This window comes from Taudactylus pleione, unplaced genomic scaffold (genome assembly GCF_031769625.1).
Source record: "Taudactylus pleione unplaced genomic scaffold, aTauple2 ptg000458l, whole genome shotgun sequence".
Classification (NCBI taxonomy): domain Eukaryota; kingdom Metazoa; phylum Chordata; class Amphibia; order Anura; family Myobatrachidae; genus Taudactylus; species Taudactylus pleione.
Genome location: NW_028284860.1, coordinates 1,627,962 through 1,654,232, shown reverse-complemented (window position 1 = coordinate 1,654,232; position 26,271 = coordinate 1,627,962). Strand labels below are relative to the sequence as shown.

At 43.4% G+C, this 26,271-nt stretch overlaps 1 protein-coding gene across 5 annotated transcripts in view; it reads right to left on the bottom strand.

The window, feature by feature from the left end:
- Window positions 1-3,226: 3,226 nt before the first annotated feature.
- The window catches only part of EIF2D (eukaryotic translation initiation factor 2D), a 113,787-nt gene continuing 90,742 nt past the window's right edge, over window positions 3,227-26,271 (bottom strand). For all 5 annotated transcript variants that reach the window (XM_088448557.1, XM_088448554.1, XM_088448555.1 and 2 more), the window contains 5 exons: window positions 20,534-20,623; window positions 15,291-15,386; window positions 10,129-10,249; window positions 9,696-9,870; window positions 3,227-3,393 (listed from right to left, as the gene is read on the bottom strand). In XM_088448557.1, the coding sequence (XP_088304683.1) occupies window positions 3,323-3,393; window positions 9,696-9,870; window positions 10,129-10,249; window positions 15,291-15,386; window positions 20,534-20,623 (553 nt within the window). In that variant the 3' untranslated portion in view covers window positions 3,227-3,322. The remainder of the gene's footprint in view (window positions 3,394-9,695; window positions 9,871-10,128; window positions 10,250-15,290; window positions 15,387-20,533; window positions 20,624-26,271) is intronic.

The window sequence follows — 26,271 nt, the reverse complement described above, 5'->3', positions numbered from 1 at the left end:
GGGTACGCTGTTTCCTATGAATTGCGAGGCAAATTGACATCCGCTTTCTCCATCTTACATTAAGACTTATCAACATTCACTATGGGTGTTTGAATTTATCAAAACCTACTACACCATGTTGTGCTTTCTTCTCCTTCTATGTATGAGTGAACTACTCTTTGAAGAGGAAGAACAAGAATACTGCAAACACTATTGAGCACATTGTTATACCACATTTCATATATTTGTGTGGAGCTTAACAGAGCGCCAATACTGGTCAGATTTTGTTGTATTGTTATCTATACAGGAATAGGTGATCCTCTCCTTACAGATGGCTGCATAAGGGATTGTTGCACTTTGGGACTTTTACTCTTCTTGTGTTTGTTATAGTCTGCAGCTCATCACACAGAGCTCTGGTATTAAACTGCGGTTGTCCATACAGAGCACCCACTGCACGTGGGGGACACGGGACAGCTATTCAGAATTATATTATAGATGTATTAACATGACTATTATTATTATATAATAGTATCACTGATATGTTGGATTATTGTGTTTCAATTTACTAGATGCTAAGATTATAAACTGCAGCATTTGACTAGCTCATAGCGTGTATTTTGATATCACTGATAACATAACAAGGTGATGAAAATATTCCTTAAAGATTCTGGTCCATGTTGACATCTCAGCATCACACAGTTGCTGCACAGTATTCTCCTAGAGGCCTTTTTCACGGGTGCACCCCCCCCCAGTGGCGTCACAAGGGGGTGCGGGCCGCACCCTGGTGTCACCCTCTGAGGGGGTGGCACAAAGGTGCAGACTCTCCCTCAGTGACAGGAGCCGGGTCAAGCACTGTAGGAATTATGTGCAGCACTCGGCTCCTGTCACAGGGAGGGAGCCGGCACTACAAGTACACTGGTCCCAGGGGGCAGCCCGCACCTCCGGGACCCCCCGGAGAGACTAAAACCGGGGTTCTGGTGCGTGGCTCTGCCCCCAGTCGCAAGGCCACGTCTCCTTGGCATGAGACCACGCCTCCTTTTCCCAGCACGTGCGCACTGCTAAAAACATGCACACTCCTACCCGTACCAGGTGCGTCAAAAGGTAAGGGATGCCACTGACCCCCCCCAGCCTTTTTCCCTCCATCTTCTGCTGATGTAGCCCATCCACTTAAAGGTTTCATTCATTCATAGATGCAATTCTGCATACCAACGGTATCAGAGTTACTTTCACCTTCCTGTACTTTGTGGCCATTTTCCTTTGACCTCTCTCAAAGCGTTTTTGGCAACAGAGCGGTCACTCGCTGTTTTTTTTTTTGTTTTGCTCACTACTCTCTGTAAACTCTAGAGACTGTGTATGAATATCACAGATTAGCATTTTCGGAGAAACTCAAAATACCCTGTCTGGTACCATGACAATGTCTGCATGCTTTTATTCACTGTGTTGCTGCCATGTTAATAACTGATTAGATATTTGCATTAACGTTCAGGTATTCCTAATAAAGAGGCATCTAAGAGGAGATCATTGATAGAGCTTAGTTACATTTAATAGTAGGCTATTTAGGAAGATCCCAGTATAGGGATTATTACAAGAAATGTATATTTAATAACAGTTTATAAATTAATGGATTGATGAAGATTCATATAATAGTATGCTTAGTCATTAGTGTTATATCAAATTGTCTGCATAAACATTGCACCACCAACATAATAAACCGGTACCTGCCAGGACTGACCAGGAGAGGTGAGCAACGTGTGCCCTCAGTCGCAGGTACTTTTATTTTAACCGCCCTTGAGTCCATATATTTACGGGGACCATCCGGAATGAGAGCTGGCATTGGCAATACAAACTGCAAGTCTGTCCACTAGTATCTGTGCTGGGACGCCAGCACAGACACAAAAAGACTTTAAATTATTCATATACAACGGGCTGCTACAAAACGACTTTCAAATCAACCTTAATTGTTTTATTTTTATTTCTATTTTAATAGACAGCTGTCTGGTTTATTTTTTTATTATTTGTCAAGTTTCTATTAAACACTATCTTTTATTGAGCAACATTGCTATTATTCATGAATTGATCGTGTATCTTTTTTTGCATGTGAGAAGTACTGAATACAGGTTTAGTCTCCCATATCCATAATTCTATTATCCGAAATATTCCAAAAACCGAAGTGTTTTGTGGCAGAGGTGACGTCATGACGTGACCTGGCATCAGGACGTCACAGATCAATGACCAATCACTAGCGGCGTGGGTGTGATCTATATGCCGCGGTCCCCCCACTGCAGCGCACGCCAGGCACTTTGTGACACCCGCCGGACTCCCTCGTAAAATCTGAAGGACCCTATTACTACAGCCGCCGGCCCCCCAGTGACACCCGCAGGACACACCCACACCACACATGCCGGGCCTCGCAACACTCACCGGACTCCACCCGACGGATCCCTTGCGACACTCACCGGACACCCCCGGTCGAAGTGATGCCAGGTGCCGCTGCGGACAGCCACAGGGGGGGGATGGGAGGGTTAGGTTTGGGGCTCCCGGGGCGGGACTTAGGGTTAGGCACCCCCCCAGGAGGGCTAGGGTTAGGCACCCCCGGGGGGGGGGGAGGGACTTCGGGTTAGGCACCCCCCCGGGGGATTTAGGTTTAGGTGACGGGGAAGGGGGGGGTTAGGTTTAGGCACTTAGAGGGGGGATTAGGGTTAGGCACCCCTAAGGAGGGTTAGGGTTAGGAGGGGGAGGTTAGATTAGTAAATACTTCCCTGGGGACAATCGGGATTTTCACTCATGTCGGGCAGCCGCTGTCGGCATTTGAATAAATAATTTATACCGATTCCCTCTACAGTAGGTCATTTCATATTATCATTTCTCAGAGTATTCAGAGTTGTTAGATACATCATTGACTTTATAAAAATAGACCCATGTAATACTTTTATTCTTGAATCTTTTTTTCACATCTTTTTATTTTTTTTAATATGTAGCTAGTTTTTTAAAAAATATTTACCTAGCAGACATAAATCAAAATATATTGGTTGAAAATAAAATAGCTTGTGGTTTTAGAATTTATTACAAGATAGTCTAATTACCCTTTTTTAGGATTATGAAAATTAAGATGTGTAGTTGTAAATGTTACTTTGCCTTCCATAATTCACACTTTTTTCATTTCTTGGGAATGTATCCCACTGTTCTGCGGTCACAAAGCCTCAAGAAAAAAAATATATTTAAAGGTCCATATAAGACTACGATAAAGTTGACGTGTCTACTTTTGGCAGTTTAATAAGCGGAGATGTGTTACTATACTAGTCTGGGTAGACTCGGCCCATGAGTATTGGTGGATACAGGTGCGTCATTTCTTCTTGCTGGGTTTAGCTGCCAAGTCTAAGCCGCTCACATACTTCCGGGGGATCTTAAAATATTCTGCAAAAGAAAGAAATATAAATCGTATATTTGAGGACATCATCATCTCAAGAACACAAACATTATCAAGATGACAACATTGTACTTGCCATGATTTTACCTTTTGTTATTTTAATTTAGATAGTATAAGCTCTATTATTTTATTCTAAGATGTTATATTTAAATGATTACCAAGTACTTCCATAATGGACTCATCATACAAGATCATGCATTTTAATTCCCTGTATTTTAGTTCCCTGATCTATAAGCTGATGTTTAACTATAAAAGTACAAATTAACATGCAGAATTATTTCTGCCAGTTTTGTAAAAATAAAAAAAAAAATGGCTAAGAGTTACCAGAAATGACAATGATGGACTTGAACAATGCAAATGAGAAGAACTATCAAGTGACAAAAAAAATCCTGTTGATGTTGGCCTATGTGTGGGTCACAGATTATATGGGTACTTCACAATTTATTCTTTCATCCAGTCCACCAAGTAACAGAATTTATCAAATGTAGTGTACACCGGTCTGAATGTGAAAACTATACCAGTGACACTCAATGGTTAAATAACAAGGAAATATTAATTCCTGTTTTTACCTATATAGAGTGTCAACGGCAAAAAAAGGTGTAAACAGGTGAAACGTTAACTAATAATTCAAGATAAAAGATTACATGGCTCTGCAATATACACACACACACCGAAAAAGCATATTAAAATAACAATAGAAAGAACAAAGAAGCTCTCTAGGAGCTGCAATCAAAGATTTTTTTTTTATATGTATTAAGGTGAAAATATAGATCACATACATAACAATGAAAACACTGTTGGCAGTAAACTTTGTAGAAATACAAATAGATATATACTGTATATATCTATCGAGTGTTATCAGATGGCGCAGCTGAAAATATTAACAGAAAGACATACTCATGGAGATACATTAAAGAAAATACAACAAATTAAAGTTATAACATCTGACATATCTCAATTGAGAATTGTGACAGATTTGATGTTACACCCTAACTCAGAGGTTCCCAAACGTGGTCTTCTTTTACAGCTATACATGGTTGAGCATAGGTGGTTAAATCAAATTGACTGAGGAACTAATTAAGTCACCTGTGCTCAACCAGGGATATCTCTAAAACCTGAACTGTTGGGGAGCCTTGAGGACCTCGTTTGGGAACCTCTACCCTAACTACAAGGACTACTTGTCACGCTCCGGACCTTAATAAACCCACTTTCTTACATCTTTGGTGTCTGTCCAGACTAGCACAGAGGTCCGGTCAAGCTGCACATCTCTCCTGGCTGGTGCTTAGGTCTGTCTGGGCTGCTTCTGCCCCATCCGCTCAGTGTTCTGTCACTGAGCATGGAAATGGCTCTCTGCAACCTCTTGCTCATAGCGTGTCTTCCCAGCATGATGGCACACAAGCTGCACGCCAGAGTTCCATCCTAAACCACAGTATGGGTACGCTCTTCCTCCACTCACAGGGCTGCTCCCCAACCAGCTGATCGCAGCATCCAATCTCTGGGGATCCTCCCCAATAAATTCCATTTCCTGACTGGCTTCTGTTGCAAGTACAATGTTGATTCTGCTGAAGTTACAGCTCTATGCTGAGCTCCCAGGTACTCTGTTTCAGAACGGTTCCGGCACGTTATATTCCAGTTTCAAGTCTGGATATCAAGTCTCCTATACCATCTGACATTCCAGTCTAGTTTTACCCCAGAGACTTGTTAACATTAACCTATATCAGTTGCAGCCGATGCCTCCCATCATCGGTCTCCCCTACATGTGGCTCCCCTATTTGAATTTTGGACTGCGCTGCAGCCCCACCCCTGGAACCACCACTGGTGTCTATATTAGATACCAATGCCAGGTTAGAGTTGGGTCATAAACATTTTGCAGTTTCCCCACATTTTATTGGGGAAATATTAAACACAAATGGCATGTGTCATAATGACCATTGATGCAGGGTGAATCACACTTCCTTGACATATATTTAAACAGTATCAATATGTAAACCATATACAGTGGTACCCTGGCCATTGACTACACAGTAGAAGTATCACAGAAACCAGGGCTACAAGGAAGACTGGACACTCGCAGGCAATACATTTGGCCCCAGGTATAATTAACTCAGTGATATTATGCCAAACCAAATCTGAAGGTAGGCAAAGGAACCTACTTGCTAATGCAGGATTCCTAGACACAAAAAAAAGGTGAATATATAAAATTAAAACAACAAAATCTGCTTATAAAATAACACAAAATAAATGCTGATATTCCAGCCACAAAAAATGTTGTCTAAATAAAAAAAGAAAGTTTATAAAAAAAAGGGGACACAATGATAACTTTGTTTTTAATGTTTCCCTGTAGGATTAACAAATGTGGGTTTTATAATAGGTTATTATTGGTGGCTTTTATTCTTGTGCTGCCTGTGAAACACACAGTGGAGAACAAGGGATAACCTATGATATGCTCATGACTGTGTAAATGCAAACTTTTATTTTTTAATATTGTTCAAAAAAACGTGGCATATTTGATATGTTGGAGCCTTTCTCATTTTTTAAAATTATATATTTGTTCAACTGCAGTAGTGAAGGCAGCAGCAGGTTCTGAATTGTCTTATGACAAAGCACTTCCCCTACTACAGAATTCAACAGTTTAATTTGTTACTGATAGCTTCACATTAAATGTGTAGGAACCATTCTAGCCCGGCAAAGTATAGCAAATCGACGTGGCATTGATTCCACAACTGAATGGAAGCACTCTGGAGAAATATTGACCGATGCCGTCTGGATAGCTTCCTGCAGTTCTCGGATATTCACGGGTGCAGAATTTTGGGTACAAACGGACCTCTCCACTACATCCCATAAATGTTCGATTGGGTTCATGTCGGGCAAACTTGGTGGCACACCATTCGTCAGAACTCTCTAGAATGCTCCCCGAACCAATTCTGGACAACTTGGGACCAATGACACGGTGCATTATCCTGTTGGAAAATTCAGTCATTGTGGGGGTACATGAAGCCCATGAAGAGTTGCAATTGGTCATCAAGCAATTCAACGTAGCAGTTACCGGTCAATGCCATGTTCAGGTGGACCCAACCCATGCCACAAACACACCCCAAACCATTATGGAACCACCACCAGCCTGCACGGTGCCTTGTTGACAACTGGGGTCCCATGGCCTCATGGGGTCTGCGCCACACCTAAACTCTACCATCTGCCCGAAAAAACTGGAACAGTGACTCATTGAACCACTTCACATGCTGCCAGTCCTCCAGGGTGCAATTAGCGACGTAACAAAGCCCAGGTAAGACGCTATTTCGGTGTCGTAGTGTTTTCCACAAAAAACTTCATCAAGAATGTAGACACCAATAGTTATCTACACTATAAAAGTTGCCATCTAAATAAATGGAAGGAAAACATACCATATTCCCAGTTTTACAGGCTCAAACGTAACTGCAGCGATCAACAAATATGTAAAGAACAACTGGAACAATACGCTGACAGATTCAGGGAGAAGGAAAACCCAGAAGAGATCCTGAAGAAGGCACTGGAGAAAACTGAGACACTGGATAGAAAGAATTTATTGAAATACAATAAGAAGAACGAAAAGAAAGAAAGTGTCCCCTTTGTCACTACATTTAATGGTCAAGAAAGAAAAATCAAGGCATCCCTTAAGAAGAACTGGAATGTACTTTTAATGGATCCAGTCCTAAAAGATATATTACCCTCCAAACCACAAATCACTTTTAGGAAAACTAGGAATTTAAAAGACATATTAGCACCAAGTCTCCTACGGAAAGAAAAGAAGGAAAGTATGGGTGGAACCCTGAGCTGCAAGGGGAGTTATAAATGTGGACGTTGCAAGTGTAAATACTTGCATCCAAAAAGAAAAACATTCACAGACTCAGATGGAATAAAGGAATTTGCCATCAAAAGTTTTATGAATTGCAACTCCTCATCGATTATTTTTCTTTTGGAGTGTACCTGTGGAATCAAATACGTTGGAAAGACTAAAAGACTATTAAAACTACGTATTCAAGAACATATCAGAAACATCAAGAATAGAATAGAAGCTCATGCAGTGTCCCAGCATTTCATAACCAAACATAATTCAAATCCGGAAGAACTAATGTTCAAAGCTATTGAACATGTGACTCTTAGAGAAAGAGGAGGTGATTTGGGGAATCTCCTAGCCAGACGGGAGATGTACTGGATCTATGAACTTAACACCATGGCTCCAAAAGGTTTCAACGACAATTATGAAATTGCACCGTTCCTGTGAAGATTTAACAAGATGATTGACAGAAGGGATATTACTACTATACCAAACATGACAAGCCCCGACTGGGCACCCTGGTGGGTTGATTCATGTTTTGGGCCTGATTAGTATCTGGGAGGGATACCCCCAGAGAATACCAGGTGTAGTAATATAGTTATGGTGAACGGTGAACCTGAGAGTATCTACATTCATACCAGTATGCGTGTGCCCGACCTTGTCTGATCTTGGAAGCTATACATGACTGGGCCCGGTCAGTACTTGGATGGGAGACCTCCTGGGAAGACCTGGTATTGTAGTTTCTTGAGTCCACAAAGGGCGAGTACATTACCCCTAATATAGATCATCGGAAGCTTCCATGTAAGCTATCGCAGAAGAAGCCAGACTATGCTATAAGTTTAACATCTCCTTGTGAAACAGAATTAACTTGGAAATTACTTCTGGAAGATGATACTGTAACCCAATCACCTACCTCATCCTCAAACCTAAGGAATTCTTTGAACTGACTTTGGAGAACTATATTATAACATAATTAACCATAATTCTTACAACATCAGTTGATGAGAATCAATATAATTTTTTTTTTTAAAAACTCTTTTCTTAATTGTTTATACAAACCATTTTTTCATGATTTTTCCCTTTATCATATATATTTTTTTTTTATTGCCTTCTTTACTGTATTTTATTTTAATACATACGCATTGCCATGGAAACCCAGTGCACAATTTATAGGTCCTCAATGCTGATATATAGGGCGCCCTATCTTGTTTTATTATTAATGCTCCGTACATTCATTATTCATTTTGCTTAAATTATAGATACTATGAACAAAATATTGAAATGCTGTCTCTATACGCTGGCAGTGAGGGAGATAAAAAGGGCGGAAGCCAACCGCATGGAGCCGCGATGTAAGGGCAGAAGTCACTGGTGCTTGTGCTACCCGATTAGACGCCGGCCGAGTGCGTCATCCCGGAACGAAGTAGGTGGGCTTGGTTGCCGGGACACACACGATGGAAGCACACGCAAAGCATATGGAGAAGGCAGAAGCGCTCGCGCAATACCCGGAAGTGACAAATCGCTTACCACCCCAGACGGAGGAATGTTATTAGAAGAACTATTTGTTTAGAATAGATTTGCACCTTACTAGCCATATGTCCTCTTAATCAGCACTTCCACACAATATGTATGGGAATTTGCCCTTTTGCAAGCTTAATTAACATATGCAGGGTTCAACCTTGACCCAGAAGTGATTAGTCCCTAATGATAGAAAGGGGGTATAAATAGATGAATTGCACAACCTAAACCCCCATCCCCATGAAGAAGTCCATAAGACGAAATGCGTTGGGAACCATATCTCTTGTCCTAGGAAAAGTGTTTTTCCGTTGATTCATGACTCAGATAAGCTATTACCTCTTATGCATTTTGAAATTTTATTCTATTTAAATTGCAATGGCTATGTTTTAAATCTCTTTATTAATTACCCCCATTTTTTATGTTATCCATTTTTCCCCTTGTTTTAATTCTCTGTAATAAATTGTACATCACTTTTTAAACTTTATTTTATTGGTATATTTATTTAGTACTACCTTATATGTCACTATATCTAGCATTTTAATATTAGCACTTTATATTATATTGCACTTACTGCATTTTTGCACTGATTAGCGGATTTGTTGCTCATGGTCAATTAATCTATATCTATCTATGTATCTATCTATATATATATCCCCACCCCCTTTGTATTCTTCCGACCCTCCGTTGACATTTTGTTCCCCCTTCCCTGCTTCCATACATACCCTGACCGACCCTCTACTTTTAAGTCTGTCCCATCATCCTTGCAGTGGAAACTGTTGGGGCGCGCACCCAGGTTTCCACTGCGCACGCATTAAGGAGACGGGACACATCTTCTGACATTATTACTGTATAGAGATATATTTATTACACATAGATATACCTACATACACTCTCCAGAAAACGTTGATCCTACAATCCTAATGGTCACAGTGTAATAACTTTCATGGTCATTATACTCACCTATCAGCAATTTGCCGGTCTGCGACACCTGGTTGCCCTGAATCTGCACCTGGACTCGGTCTTTCGTTCCCGGTAGGACTATGCAGGTGGCGCTGGCCTGAACTCTTTGTTGCAATAAACTGGCAACCAAAGGAGGATCTAGGCCATACAGCTCCATGTTCTTAATCATAGTGATCTGCAATGTATACGAGACACTCAGCAGGTCTACTTCCGAATACAAATGAGTAACAATATAACGATCTAACTAGGAGGCAAACTTATCAGAATGTCACAACATGCCAAAGGCTAAATAAATTGTTTCTTACTAGGAAATGATTGATCATTTTCTATATTTGGGTTGAATTTCACAAAAAAGTGTATGTAATGGGAACCAGCAATACTGTGAAAGTTATTGTTTTGTATGCTGCTTGAGGGCAGAAGGTCAGAGAGTCACCTTTTTGTTTGACGCCCTTTGTGCCACGCTGATATCGATGGGCTCAATATATCCCTTTCGAATGATAGGGGAGCAGCCAGGGAAAGTCACTTGGTATGAATGTTGCATTCTCTCCAAACACCTGGGACAGCAGCCAAAGAGAAGAACATCAAACAGCAGATAGGTGATATAGCCTGAATAATGAATAAGTAGAGCTTTTCATTCATTTCTTTCCAAATCTTTTATTTCATTATAAATGTAAAACACAAGGGGGCAAGTGGCCATTAGTTTATTCTTGGTAAATTACTAATGAGGATCTTGCAAACATTAGATTTCAGGGCACTTGCATTCAATACTCCATAAAATATACAATTTACTAAAAAAGTGCCGGAGCCAAGTTGTCATAGCGCAAGCTTGTGTGCCCTTAGACCAGGGGTTCCCAACCACGGCCCTCAAGGCACACTAACAGTCCAGATTTGAAGGATAGCCATACTTGAGCATAGGTATCTTAATTGGTACCTCAGTTATTTTTATTTAGCCATCTGTGCTTAAGCATGGATATAACTAAAACCTGGACTGTTAGTGTGCCTTGAGGACAAGGTTGGGAAACACTGCATTAGATGCTATAGCTTCTGTTGTGCTACAGATAGCTGCGACCATGACTGTACACAGAAATGGGCTGCACAGTGGTCATTCCAGGCCAGATCAATAGACATTATTAATACATAACTAACAACATTTAGGTGGTTCTGGGTGCTACAAATGGGGAGTTTTTATTTTATTTTAATTGTTTCAATGTTATTGATTTTTGGGAGGATACATATAGCTGCTATCTACACTAACTGCAACTTTGTTCTTTACATTGTTCTGCATCAGCCTTGCATGTCAAGAAACTACAGACAACTAAAGTCCCTCACACAACTTTAGAGCAGTTTCTTAATGGCATCTAATAAAAAACAAAATGCAGGCTGCAACCTGTTAAGCTGTTTTAGTATCACTAGCCCTGCCCTTGTATCAACCAACCAATGCAGTGCATTCTTACAAAGCAAGTATAAAAACCTGTCAATAACTGTAACTGCTCATTTACATAACAAAACCTCCTTCCCAACATGATAAGCATTGCAGTAGAGGACATATTTAGTTAGGTATAAGCATGGCAGTTATATTATGTACTAGCTGAAGTACCCGGCGTTGCCTGGGTTTAAATCTTCAAGTTATTAAGTTAGGCATCCCAGACCAATTGCCACACTTATGTGAAGTTTTCATCCAAATCCATCCAGTGGAAGGCCCAGAACAAGCTTCCCGGTTCAAAGTTCTGCCCAGCGCACACCAACGTAAAGTCAGAATAGGACCAAATCTTCAAGTTAGTCATCCCAGACCAATTGCCACCCCTATGTGAAGTTTTCATTCACATTCATCCAGTAGAAGGGCCCACAACAGGCTTCCCAGATCAAAGTTCTGCCAAGCGTACACCAACGGGAGGTCTGACCGGGACCCTAACCTCCCTAAAACCTGGCCAGGATCCGACTGGTTCACCTCGAGTTGGTTTCATCTCAATTGGTACAGGGGTGTCCGAATGCATAACCGGACAGACAAACAAGCCAATGAATTTTATATATAAAATGTTATTCATCTCAGAAAAACACAGCATTTGATATACACAGCCAAAAGTTTTGAGAATGACAAGTATTGGTTTTCACAAAGTTTGCTGCTTCAGTGTTTTTAGACCTTTTTGTCAGATGTTACTATGCTATACTGAAGTAAAATTACAAGCATTTCATAAGTGTTATAGGCTTTTATTGACACTTACATTAAGTTTATGCAAAGAGTCAATATTTGCAGTGTTGACCCTTCTTTTGCAAGAACTCTGCAATTCGCCCTGGCATGCTGTCAGTCAACTTCTGGGCCACATACTGACTGATGGCCGCCCATTCTTGCCTAATCAATGCTTGGAGTTTGTCAGAATTTTTATGGGTTTTTGTCCACCCGCCTCATGAGGGAATCAGTATGTTATAGCGCCGGCCGCAATCCCGACAGCGGAAGCTCGGCAGGGGTGAAGATCCCGAAGCTAAAGAAGGTAAGTAAAACAAACCCTATTTTACCCCTTAACCCAAACCCTCCTTTAGGGGTGCCTAACTCCCCCCCCTAAGTGCCTAAACCTAACCCCCCCTTCCCCGCAGCCTAAACCTAAGTCTCTCGGGGGGGTGCCTAACCCTAACCTCCTTCCGGAGGTGCCTAACCCTAACCCCCCCTTCCCCTAGCCTAATCCTAACTCTCCCGGGGGCTGCCTAACCCCAAGTCCCCCCAGGGAGACCCAAACCTTGAGAGAAGTGGCTTCTTTGCTGCCCTTCTTGACACCAGGCCATCCTCCAAAAGTCTTCGTCCTGTGTCATGTCAACAGTAAAGCATCCATATGAACTGCTAACAGTTATTGTAAAATATTAACACGCTAATCCCACAAATAACTAAAATGGCCCCAGAAACAAAGCATTGATGTTGATCGATTTGAAACGAGTGCTACTGAAATCCATTCCTCAGGACACACTAACAGTGCATGGACCCAAAGTTGTCCGGCTTCTACGTACAAACAGGTATGCGGAAATGTGAGAGGCAATGATGTTATGCCTCTCACATAGGCATAGAATAAAAATGGATGCCGCAGTTACACCTTAGGTGTGTTTCTCAGAATCATACACCCCTGGTTTCATCAGAAGGATAAATTCCCTTTGGCATCACACTCACTAGAATGTAAAAATCACATTTGCAAATAATCATAGTCTTTCTGTATCACTGTATGGACATGTACTGACTCCAAAGATAGATGACCATATAAAGAATAGAAAATCTAAAAGCCAAACAATTTGCTATAATCTAATTTATTCAAACTCACACACAGATATCATAAATTTGGGCAGATGTAGCAAAACAACATAGAGCACTTTACCTGGTACAGGAGGCCAACCATATAATACCCATTTGTTTGCAATCTAACTAGAGTATAAACTACAAGCTAGTGATTTTACATATTTTGATGCATTACAATACTATATAGATATCCTTCTTGTACTAATGGTAGTTTCACTTGGATTCCTTCAGGACTTCATAATACTAGTGCTACATACACAGCTCAACAATCTGATGCCTAATCCAGTACAGTAGGTCCAATTCAATCATCAGATCCACACACAATCATCGGCCCTGGGTACTGCATCGGATTGTCGAGGCGTGTACCTTGCACTGTGACATAATCCGACCGACCAGATGAGAACTGGCTCATCGGCTTTATTGCAGAGTTTGTAGCCCAGTTAAGATTATCAATTCAATTTATAAACCACAATCGATATCAAGAACACAGTTATACATACATATACTCATTATTACCATTTCCGGATCACTGCACACTCTTCAACTGTATATCATCCAATGTATTCCAGCAATAGCAGTGAAAGTAATAAATTACCATCTTATTTTCAGAATTCTCATTCCAGCTTGATCACTTATTATAATAGCCTTAAATACACACTTCCACCCGGCACAAGGATGCAACCAATCTTAGTACATCCAATTTGGAAATCACCATTCAAGTCATGCGCACAAATATTCTCATGGAAACCCAATTACTGCAACCCCTCTACTAACACGTTCACACTACAGATTCCCTTATTGTACATATATTTTTTTCCTACTCAACCCCTTTCTCCAAATCATCCCCACTTTCTTATAAAACTACATCAGTATTATTTTGCTGTACACTGTAATTATCTGTAATCATACGTTTATATAACTTTTTTCCCCAACTACCCCCTCTTTCCAATTATCAAAAACTTTATTATAAAACCACATCAACCATAGATAGGTTTATGTAACTATAGTTATGTGCCCAGCAATCACAGTATAATGACTGGCTAGCTACTCAGGCAGCCTTTATACCAGTTCTTAAGTCACCACTACTTGTCAGGATATTCAGCTATGATTACTGGTGACTCTACTTATCTATCAGCTTCAGCAATCCCACTGTTCTCACCATTTTCTCAATCTCAAAAGTGCAGCTCTCTACCAGCGCTGTGATAGTTACCATTTGTATGTAGCTGCACCCCATTCACCAATATGACAGGACTTGTGAGAAAGCCCTACAAGGAAATGCTCATCAATTTCCACCTTGAGGTTTCCTCTGTGCACAGGAAGATCTTATCCACAATCTCTAAAGGGAATCTCTGGTTGCCTATCAAGTACACTGTAAATACTCACTTTCAACTGCTAACTTGTTGACTCTGCAGCAAGCGGTACCCTGCACTGTGGATGCCCACATCATGGTAACCTGAATTTGCTAGCAATAACAGCAGCAGAAGCAGTCACTATCTTTTCAAACTGAAGAATCAGGCTTCATTCTCTCATTTTTAACCCCTCCTCTTCAATTTCACCAGTTGGTAAGACGCACTCTTTTCTCTCTGTTTTTTGTGTCATGTGTTAATACAAGATCTTTTGTAACCCTTTGTAACTAATGGCGCATATACACTGCACAAGAAAAATGAGTGATTGAATGAATACAACATCGCTATCGTTCATTAATCGTGCAGTAATTATGCCGGCAACGACCAGCGATGTGCAATCCCGCTGGTCGTTGCCGGCATCTGTCATCGCCTGAACATACAGGCCGAACTGCCGATATCGACAGGTTGTGCATGTTCAGGGATGATGGAGGGTGCCTGCACTGAACGACATATCATTCAGTGTGGGCACAATATCCACTGCGCAGTAGGATGAACGATTACGATGTTGTAATATTACATTCGTTCTACACTCATGTAGTGGATATGCACCTTAAGTTTATTTGTTAATAAAACTTAAGTTTTAATACAAAACTATTCTGCTCAAGTGTGCCCCATATATCAAGCGCTTTTCTCTCTTTCCATATTACCGATTATAAAATACATAGAGAAAAACTTTGCTGATATGACAAGCGTGGGACGTGAATCTATTGTGTCACCCATCTTCCTTGTATATGGTTATAACATCTTTTCCCAAGTTGTACAAGAGCAAAGGGGCTGCACACAAAGTCCAGCACTATGCCACCTTGGACATTAGAGGACCAGCATACCTATTTTATATGCTTGTGCATAGGGAAAGGCAATTTTATACTGGGAAACAGCCTTTACAGTGCAATGATTATTTAAGGACTGTACCGAGTCACTAGATCATCCCATTTAAGAAGCAAAATGTCATGCTGCTCCGACTTGTCCAGCAGGCAGTCGCATATAATAGGGTTTACTGTCACAAAGCTGTAAAGAAATAACAGCAATTCAGTAATAAATTTACATGCACATTGAAAATGCACTACAAAATGTTATCAGAATGCACCATTGAAATACAGAGACATATGTGAAAATGCTGCAGTTGAAAAATGTTGCATGGAGAATGTTACTTAAATACGGATATCCACATATGGTGACTAATTCTGCAATGCATGCTGCACCATTGCAAAAACGGGTGGCTGTAAGTGCTACAAAAATGAAAAAGTGGTAACTTGCATCATTCATTTTTGAGCACAGACACATTACTAAACTCATCTGCCAAAAAGCAAGATATGTCTCATCACAAATTAGGCTCTCAGTACTACTCACTGCTCCATATTTAGAGTATTAAAAATGAGAGTTATGGTAAGAACTTACCTTTGTTATCTCTCTTTATTCGAAGTCCATAGGGACCACAGGGAGACCTTGGGGTTTAGGTGATGGCAAGGTTATCCGGGCACCACGCAGTGGAAAGTAGAGGCCACCTTAGGAAGGAACCCAGAGTCGGAAGAACTGCCCTGTCCGGGTGAAAATTCAGAAATGGGGAACGACAGGAAATCGCCCCTAAGTCTGACCCCCTGCTGGCTGAAGCAATGGCCAGAAGAAAAACAGTCTTAGCTGTCAACCATTTGAGATCCACTGGGGCCAGTGGTTCAAATGGAGGGCTCTGGAGAGCTTTAAGGATAACAGCCAAATCCCAAGAAGCCACAGGAAGGATAAAGGGAGGCAGAATGCGCAGAACACCCTGCAGGAATGTACGAATGTCTGGTAAAGGCGCAATCCTACGTTGAAACCAAACTGAAAGAGCTGAAACAGGCACCTTCAGTGAGGCTAAGCAGAGACCAAGGTCCCAACCCGCTTGAAGGAGAACCAAAATTCTAGGTATCTTAAATACCAGAGGGTCATAACCCCTGGGACAACACCACTGAACATAAGTATACCACACTGGGTGATATATACGATCAGAGGCCGGTTTACGGGCTCTGAGCATGGTACTGGACACAGAGCTGGAAAAACCTTTGGACCTTAAGAGGGAAGTCTCAAGAGCCACATCGTTAAAGACAGATGATCCAGGTCCGGGTATAGGCAAGAACCCTCAGACAACATCAACGGAGTGTCGATGGAGAGACTCCGAAGATATCAGTACCAATGTCTTCTGGGCCATGCTGGAGTCACCAGCAGGACCATTCCTCCCCTCTTGTTTGAACTTCCGAGGAAGAGCAGAGACTGGAGGAAACTGGTACACAAACTGGAAGGTCCATTTTACTGTGTCCCGGCATCTCTTGTCCTGGACCCGTAACTTGGCAGCTTGTGGTTGAGTCTGGAGGCCATGAGGTCCACTTCTGGAAGGCCCCACTTGTCCACTAGGAGTTGAAACACCTCTTGGTGAAGATACCATTCCCCTGGATGCACGTCGTGACGGCTGAGGAAGTCTGCTTCCCAAATGAGGACCCCCGGAATGAACACTGACGATATGGCTGGGAGATGGCCTTCCGCCCATGTTAGAGTGCGTGACACCTCTGTCATCGCCGCCTACCTTCGAGTTCCTCCTTGATGATTGATGTAAGCCAGTGTCGTGGCATTGTATGACTGAAATTGCACGGGTTTTCCGTGAAGTATGAGTCTGGCTTGCCAAAGGGCCCTGAAGAACGCCCGAAGCTCCAATATGTTGATTGGTAGAGCCGACTCCTCTGCTGTCCACCGCCCCTGAAAGGAGTGTGGACCCGTCACTGCCTCCAACCCTGGAGACTGGCGTCCGTCCTCAGGAGGACCCATTCTGGAATCCAAAAGGGGCGCCCTTTGGTGAGGTGACACGTCTGTAGACACCAGGCAAGGGACAGACGCACCTCTGGAGAGAGCACCATCATTTGTGCCCTTATATGATGGAGTAATCCATTCCACCTGGAGAGGATCAACTTCTGCAGAGGCCTGGAATGAAACTGGGTATATTCCACCATGTCAAACGTCGGTAACATGGACCCCAGTACCTGCATTGCCAAGTGGATTGACACTCGGCGACTGTGGAGGCATCTGCATACTCCAGTCTGCAAAGTGGAGATCTTTTCTGCGATCAGAAAGATTCTCTGCTGTTGGGAATCCAACAGAGCTCCCAGATGGAGCATCCTTTGAGGGAGGACTTTGTCCAATTGATCAATCATCCGTGAGCCTGAAGCACAGACACTGTCAGCTGTAGGTGGTGTACTTCTGGAGACCCTGCCAACAATAAGAGGTTGTCCAGGTAAGGCAACAGTCGAACCCCCTGATGCCATAGATGGGCTGCAATGACAGTTATAACTTTGGTCTCTCCACAGCTCCTTAAGTGTTTACAAAACGGTAGCACCCGAAACTGGAAAGGTTGTCGCTGTATAGCAAAACGGAGGAAACCCTGATGAGATGAAGCAATTGGAATATGCAGGTATGCATCCTGAATATCCAGTGATACCATACAATTCCCCGGTTCCATAGCCAGTATAATTGAGCGGAAGGTTTCCATCCTCAACCGAGGTACCCTGAGGAATCTGTTCAGGGACTTGGATCTGTTCGATTTCTGGACCAGAAAGAGATTGAAGTAATAACCCGTTCCTCTTTGAGGAGACTGGATCGAGATGACCACTCCTGCTTGAAACAAGGAATTGTATTGCTTTCTGGATTTGTAATGCCTTGTCTTTGTCCGACAGAGGGCTTATGCAGAAGAACTGCTGGGGAGGCTTTCTGCGGAAGGCAAGGGCGTACCCATGAGAGACCACTTCTCTTACCCAAAAAGTGTCTGTTGTGGTCTGGCACCAGCACTGGGCGAACTGAAGAAGTCGGCCTCCCACCATGGGATCCTCCAAGGGGTGGCCCGTCCCATCAGGCTGAGAACTTGTTATACTTGGCCGCAGGACGTCTGGTACTCCAGGCCTGCTTGGCTTGGTAGTCTTTTTGAGGGCTGACTGTCTAGGAAAGGACTGACCCTTATGGGGCCGAAAAGATGAGGTCCGAGGTCCTGAAGAAGCAGATGCCGAAGGCAGACACGCAGACTTAGCTGCTGCCAACATATCCACAATCTTGTCCAGGTCTGGACCAAACAAGATCTCATCATTATATGGCAAACACTCTAATCCTTTCTTAAAGTCCGCATCTGCTCCCCAAGAGCGCAGCCATAAGGAACGGCGAGCTGACACCGCAGCAGCCGAAATCCTGGAGGATAAAAGGGCGACGTCCAAAGCAGCCTCATTGATATATGTAGCCAAATCACGGAGGTTACCCAGCAGAGTCACTTGATCTGTGGTAGCTTCCGATGAAAAAGACTCCTCTAGGGAGTCTGCCCAGAACTCCATAGCCTTGGCCACCCAGGAGATAGCATAGCTGGTCTGGAAACTGCTCCTGAAAGAGAATACTGTACATTGACTTAAAACACACCTCTACCTTCCTATCCGTGGTATCCCTTAAGGAAGAAATGGATGGCATAGGTAGAGAAGCACTTTCTATTAAGCGCGTCACATGAGAGTCCACCGCCAGAGGTGATTCCCATTTAGTACAATGTTCCTCAGGAAAAGGATAGGCATAAGCCAGGCGTCTCTGAGGCTGAAATCGCTTCAGAGACTATTTCCACGCCACTTCCATATACTCCAATAGCTGGAAATACTGGAAGAAGTAGTCCTTATTTATTTGAACAGAGCATGTTTGGACCAGGGAGCAGGAGGTTCATCCTCCTCTATGACTAGGGCTGAACAAACAGCACGTATCAGAGCAGGAATATTGATTTTTGACTTTGAGCCCTCAGCGAGAGGAGGAGTCTGAGTCATCCTCCTCTACCATCTCCCCGGTATCAGTGTCATCATCATCATATTGTGTAGATTGTGCTGACGGTCTGAGCCGTTTGGCCGGTCTAAGGGGATTATCCACCTGCAGCAGAGCCTGAAGGGTAACGGAGGTATCCGTCAGATTCTGCACTGTAGTAGACAGTGAATCCATCCATGGCAGTGGCACAGATTGAACCGGCATGGGTGATATCTGTGAGGGCAAAACCGCCTGCTGTGTGAACCCCATCTGGGGAAACACAGAGGGTGCTGTCCATCGCCCCGCCATGGTAGTTAATGTCTGAGCAAAGCACGCCCAAGGAGGCTCTTGCGTAGTACTTGGGACTACAGAAGGGGCTGGAGGACATTTTTATACATCTCAAAAGCAACAGCAATAGATTTAATTCATTGATTTTATTGCAGTTAACGCTGCAATCCCATATTGACTTTTTTTGGGACACCAAGTTTTGTACACGTTTCGCATGACATTTTTCTGCCAAGTAGACAATTAACCAACTGAGAGCAGCTTTGCTCTTATTGGCTAGCGACAAAGAAATCCACTTCCTGATTGACTTTTTGTCTATGAACATCATGTGGGTTATAAATTATCATCTTCATGGTATCATAAGCGGGATGCAGTCAGGAAGCAGACGGTCGAAATGCCGACTGCCGGCTTCCCGACTGTCAAATCCCGACAGGGTACTAATGACAGGCATCGAAATCCCGAGGCCAGTCATTATACCTACGCCGTGAGCCAGACGCCCGGCATACCAATCGAAGGTGAGCCGGGTGGTGGGCGCGGACAGCCGCGGGGGGGCAGGGTTAGGTTAGGGGCTCCCAGAGGGGATTTAGGATTAGGCACCCCTGGGGGGAGGTTAGGGTTAGGCACCCCCAGGGGAAGGTTAGGATTAGGCACCACCCCGGGAGACTTAGGTTTAGGCACTAGGGGGGAGGTTAGTGTTAGGCATCCCTAAGGGAGGGTTAGTAATACTCACTTAAATCTAGTCAGGATTTCCACTGCTGACGGTCTGCCGGCGTTGGGATATGCAGCCGGCGGTCATTCATACGGATTCCTCATAAGCTGTATTAATTAATCTTATTGCTGCTACAATGAAGTTAATTGATACCCACAGTAAAAGCAGAATATTGCAATGAATGTCCAGCTCTACATGAGCCCCAAGATCTCTAGCATAGGTGCATATAATGTATGGTTAAGTATTGTAATAATTCCTCTCTATGATACAGATTTGGCAGTGATTATTCAATAGGTGCAACAGCCTCTTAGAAATCTGCAATTGTTCAATACAAGACATGAATTGTGAGATACATGCCAGCAGTTCTGAATTAACTCACTTCTTGTTGTCAGGGTGGACTAGTTCATTGATCTTTACGTAAGTGATGATGACACTTCTGACATCAGTCTGAGTGAGGAGGTTGCCTTTCCTGCAAAATAACCAGCAAACTTAAGTGTGAGAAAGGGCAGTCACAGAGATAACAGGTTATACGTTTGATTCAAAACCGATCATCACTCTAAAATTCTACAAAAGATTTAACACAAATGTTATAACATTGATAGTTTACACAAAATCCTAATTTATTAAACCTACTATATTTTTAGTTGTAATTAGTATAATAGTTTAGGTTACTAATTTAATTAAATGGTACAAAGCCTATTGTAACTGACTGATCTCTCTTGTCCATAGTCTTTCTTGTCCATAGTTTAGAAAGGCGATGGTGACACTGTCCTCGAGAAGACAGCATGTGACCAGGCCAAAGCCTTGGCTAGCCAATAAAGTGCCAAGTTTTCACAATGCAACTCCACTTTAATATCCCTGGCTCTTTACTCCAGTTTGGCCAAAGTTGTTTGCCCGCCTACCACGTACACGGTGACCTCATCTGGTGGGTCCCTAACATCCCTAATACTGACACATTGTATAAATTTATCTAGGATGAACCCTATGGACCTCAAAGAAAGAGTTATCTAGGTAAGTCTACCATAACTCTAATTATCTTCTTCAGGGTCCATAGGGATCCACAAGGATACCATGGGTATATCCCTAAAGCAGTTTTCCTAGCGTGGGGGGATGCTCCTGAGCAGAAAGGAGAACTCGTTGCCCAAAGGAAGCATCCTGAGAGGCAAAAGTATCAAAGGCATAAAACCTAAGAAAAGTGTGGACTGAAGACCACGTGGCTGCGTTGCACAAATGTTTAGCAGAGGCACCACAACTAAATGTCCACCATGGCCCTACAGACCGAGTAGAATGTACTGTCACCGTGCTTGGGACAGGGAGATCCCCTTGTGTGTACACCTGAGAGATAGTCATGCATAGCCATCTCGCCAGAGTCTGCTCATTATCAGGCCATCCTCGTTTGTGGAAACCATACAATACAAAAAGAGCATCTGATTTTCTAACAGAGTTTGTGCGCTCCATATAGATACGGAGAGCACAAACTACATTCAGGGAGGCTTCACCTACAGAAAGATCTGGAGCCTGAAAAGCTGGAACCACAATTTCTTTACATGAAAATGGGATACTACCTTAGGAAGGTAACCCGCCTTTGTACGAAGAACAGATTTATCCTGGTGAAGAATCAAAAATGGAGAGCGACAACAAGCGCTGCCAAATCAGAGACTGTTAGAAGAGGTAGCAAAAAGAAAACGTTTCTTCACTGTCAACCACTTCAAATCTACAGAGTCTAGAGGCTCAAATGGGGAAGGTTGTAGCCCCTTAAGAACCAAAAACAAATCCCACAGTGCTACTGGTGGAATAAAAAGGAGACTGAACTCGCAGAACTCCTTGGAAAAAAATTGTAACATCTGGTAGAGGCAATCTTCCTCTTGAACCAGACTGACAGTACAGAAACCTGCACTCTCAAAGTGGCCAGGCGGAGACCGCTGTCTAATCCCGCCTGAAGAAAAGCCAGTACCCTGGAAGTCCTGAACACCTTAGGATCATACTTCCTACGGGAACACCACTGACCAAGAGAATGCCAAACTATGTAATAGATGCAGGCAGAGGCAGGCTTCCGTGCCCTAAGCATCATTGAATTACAGAAGTAGAAAAACATTTTGCTCTTAGGATGGAAGATTCAAGAGCCACGCCGTTAAAGCCAGACGAGGCAAGTCCAGATGCCAGCAGGGACCCTGCTTTAGGAGATCCCACCATAGAGGAAGAGGATACGGACAGATTCTGAAACTCAGTGAACCAATGAAGTCTGGACCAGGCCGTAGCCACCAGAAGTACTGTTCCGCCTTCCTGCTTGAATTTTCAGAGAACTCTTGGAAGGAGAGAAATTGGAGGAAAGAGCTTGAAGTCCCATCTTACTGCCAGTGCATCCACGAAGGCTGCTGATGGATCTCTGGACCTGGACCCATAGTTGGGGACCTTCTGGTTGTGATGTGACGCCATGAAGTCTCTCTCTGATAGACTCAATTTGTGTACCAGGAACTGAAACACGCCAGGATGGAGAGACCACTCTCCGGCGTGTATGTCCTGGCGACTTAGGAGGTCTGCTTCCCAATTGAGTACTCCCGGCTTGAATATTGCAGAGATGGCTGGAAGATGACGTTCTGCCCAAATCAGAACCTTTGTCACTTCTTTCATGGCTGCGTAACTTCTTGTGCCTCCCTGATGATTGAGGTAGGTCACTGTAGTCGCATTGTCGGACGGAATCTGAACCGGCCTGCCCTGGAGCAGGTCCTGTGCCATGATAAGTGCCCTGTACCCTGCTCACAGTTCCAGAATGTTTATTGGCCGATTACTTTCCCAATTTGTCCATCTTCTCTGAAAGGTGTGATGACCTGTCACTGCTTCCCATCCAGGAAGACTGGTATCTGTGGTGAGAAGCACCCAATTTGGAATCCAGAATGGGCGCCCTTTGTTCAGATGATCCTTTCTCAGCCACCACAGGAGAGAGTGACGAACCTCTGGAGTGAGAATGATCCTCCGAGACCTTATTCGATGATACTCCGTTCCACTTGGAGAGAATCAACTTTTGTAGAGGTCTGGAATGGAACTGAGCATAGCGCACCATGTCGAAGGTAGTTACCATTGATCCCAGGACCTGCATTGCTAACAGTATGGATACCCTTTGCTTGCGTATTCGTAAAGACAGCGCCACAATCTTGTCCTCTGGCAGAAGCACCGTTTGTGCCCGAGAATCCAGCAACGCTCCCAGATGTACCATCCTGCTGTGTTGGAAAGAGTGACAATTTCTTCCAATTGATTACTCAGCAGTGCTTTCGTAAGCAGGCTATGGTCAGTTGAAGATGACTTTGTAAAACAACCGGAGTCTGATCCAATATCAGAAGGTCATCCAGATATGGCAGAATTCTGACTTCCTGACGCCTGAGATTGGCAGTCATGGCTGCCATTATTTTGGTAAATACCCGGGAAGCCGTAGATAGGCCAAAGGGTAGAGCCCGAAATTGGTAATGCTGCTCAAGGACAGCAAACCGTAAAAATTGTTATTGGGGTGGTATAATAGGAACATGCAGATATGCATCCTTAATGTCCAGGGAAACCATGTAATCCCCTGGCTCCATTGCCAAAATAATTGACTGGAGAGTTTCCATCCGAAACTTGGGAACATGGATAAACTTGTTGAGGGTTTTTAGATTTAGTATAGGGTGATCAGCCCCATTTGGTTTCTGAACCAGAAATAGATTGGAATAATAACTACGTCCCTGTTGCGACACAGGAACCGTGATTATTACCCCCGCCTGTAGCAGAGTGAAAGGCTTCCTGAAAGGCCAAGGCCTTGACTGCATCTTCTGGAAGTTCTGTGCAAAAAATAACTTCTGGGGAGGATGCCTCCTGAAAGTGAGGGCATACCCGAGAGACTACTTCTGGGATCCAGGCATCTGTTGTTTGATGGCAATAATCCACAAACTGAAGAAGTCAGCCTCCCACCCTGGGATCTCCCAGGAGGAGGCCATCCTATCAGTCCGAAGGTTTGTTGTACGGTTTAGAAGCTGGACATCCTGGCGGGTCAGACCTCTTAGTTTATTGTCTTGCAATAACTAGGTGACCTAGAGAAAGACTGTTCCCTTGCTCATCCCTGAGGATGGAAGGACAGAAAAGAAACCTGCTTAGATTTTCTAGTCACCGTAGATGGCAGACCTGCTGATTTTGAAGCCGCCAGAGTAGCTATAATTTTATCCAACTCTGGAGCTGATTCAGCCCTCTCGCTAGGATGCGAACACTCTTAGCTGACCTATAATAGCATTCAGCGCATGCATAGCAATGCGCGTGCGCAAACCACTGCGAAAAATCAGAATGTGATCGCTCATTGCGCATAGACAGAATGAGTGACAGGAGCAGCTGTTTGTGGGTGGTGACAGGGGCAGTCCACTGGAAACAGGGGAATGCGTGCCTGTGTGTTTCAACGCCGTTTCAGAAGCGTGCATAATTAAAAGGTAGCATCATAGTCCACGTCACTTGGTGGGATTTCACACTGAAGTGATCGCAGTGCTTGTGGAAGGGTATAGTCAAACTCAAGCGCCGCGATTGCATCCCATGGTGCTCGATGTACCAATGTCTTCATAAACTTCCAGGAGATGACGTGTGCAGGTGGGCGTCTTATAAATGGCTGGTGGTCGCTTGCCAAGACAAAGCGGGCATGCTAATGCATTGCCGTGCGATCGCCTGCCTTGCTGGGCGTGTGCTGGATTTGCATACGCAGGCTGCGAGCGAAAGCATCTAGCGAGCGGGTCTGAATGAGCTCCTCTGCTCCAAAAAGTACCTTTCCATAGAAAGGTAAGACTTCTAGCGCCCTCTTTCATCTCAGCTTTCCAGGATCTTAACCAAAACTGCTTGCAACTACTGAAGCTGCTGATGCTTTAGAAATTAAAATTCCAGCATCTACCGCAGCTCCTCCCAGATAGGAAGCCGCTTCCCGTATGGGGGAGATATACATCCTCTGATCTCTGGTAGCATCTGGAAGAGAGTCTTCCAATGCCCCCCATCCATTCTTCAACAGTTTTGGCTAACCAGGCTCCAGCCATAGCTGGACGAGTAACCGCTCCAGATGATGAAAATATTGCCTGAAGACATCCTTCAATCTTATCATCTGTGGAATCCTTCAGAGAAGATGCTGACTAAATAGGTAATTGAGCATTTCTGATTAAATGCGTTACATGAGTATCCACAGTAGGAGGTACTTCCCAATTAGTACATATAGAAGCTGTGAAAGGGTACAATAATGTTATTCTTTTATTCACATAAAATCATTTATCCGGGTTACCCCATGCCTCATCCATAAGCTCAGTGACCTGTTCAGATACAGGAAACTCCGTCTTGACCACCTTCTGGTGGTGATTAAACATTGAAGTCTACTTACTATGAGCTGGTTCATCATCCTGAATATCTGGGACTGATTTAGCTGCCCTTACCAAAGAAGGAACATACACTGTTGACGGATGGTCGGTTCCCCCCCCCCCCCCGAGCTAGACCCTGCATCTGAATCCATATGTTGAGCAGTCTGATAAAAAGATAACTTGCGCTTTGGTGCCTTAGTAACTCCGGTCTGCATTCAACATTAGATGGAGCCATACTCTGAGTAGAATGGCCATAAACGTCTTTCCAGGAAGGATGCATAGGAGGTGCAAACATAGCATGCTGTGGACACCCCATCCAAGGAGGCATTAAGGGAGCAGCCATATGATCCACAAATTGCTTCATTACAAAGAGGATACTCAAGATGGCTCTTGTCCAGAGACAGGTAAACTGGACTGGTGAGGTGGCTCTTTATAACAGACAGCACACAAACCATCCTTTATCTCCTGAGAGGACACATAAGCCATACATGATTTACATTATACCAGCACAGGGGACTCCCCCTCCTGTTTCCCTTTATCTTTAGACATGTTCATAAAGGTAATAAATGCAATGCTATGTGAGCCTTCACAAAATCTCAAATGAATGCAAAGTACTCAAGAAAAACCTCCACCCCAAAGGAAAGAAAAATTAGTGATTGTTATAACTGACAGACAGAACTAAAAGACAGTGTCAATAGCAGCTAGCAAACAGTCACATACAATGCATATGGATACAGCTCTCTAAAATGATATATAAACTCTAATAACATAT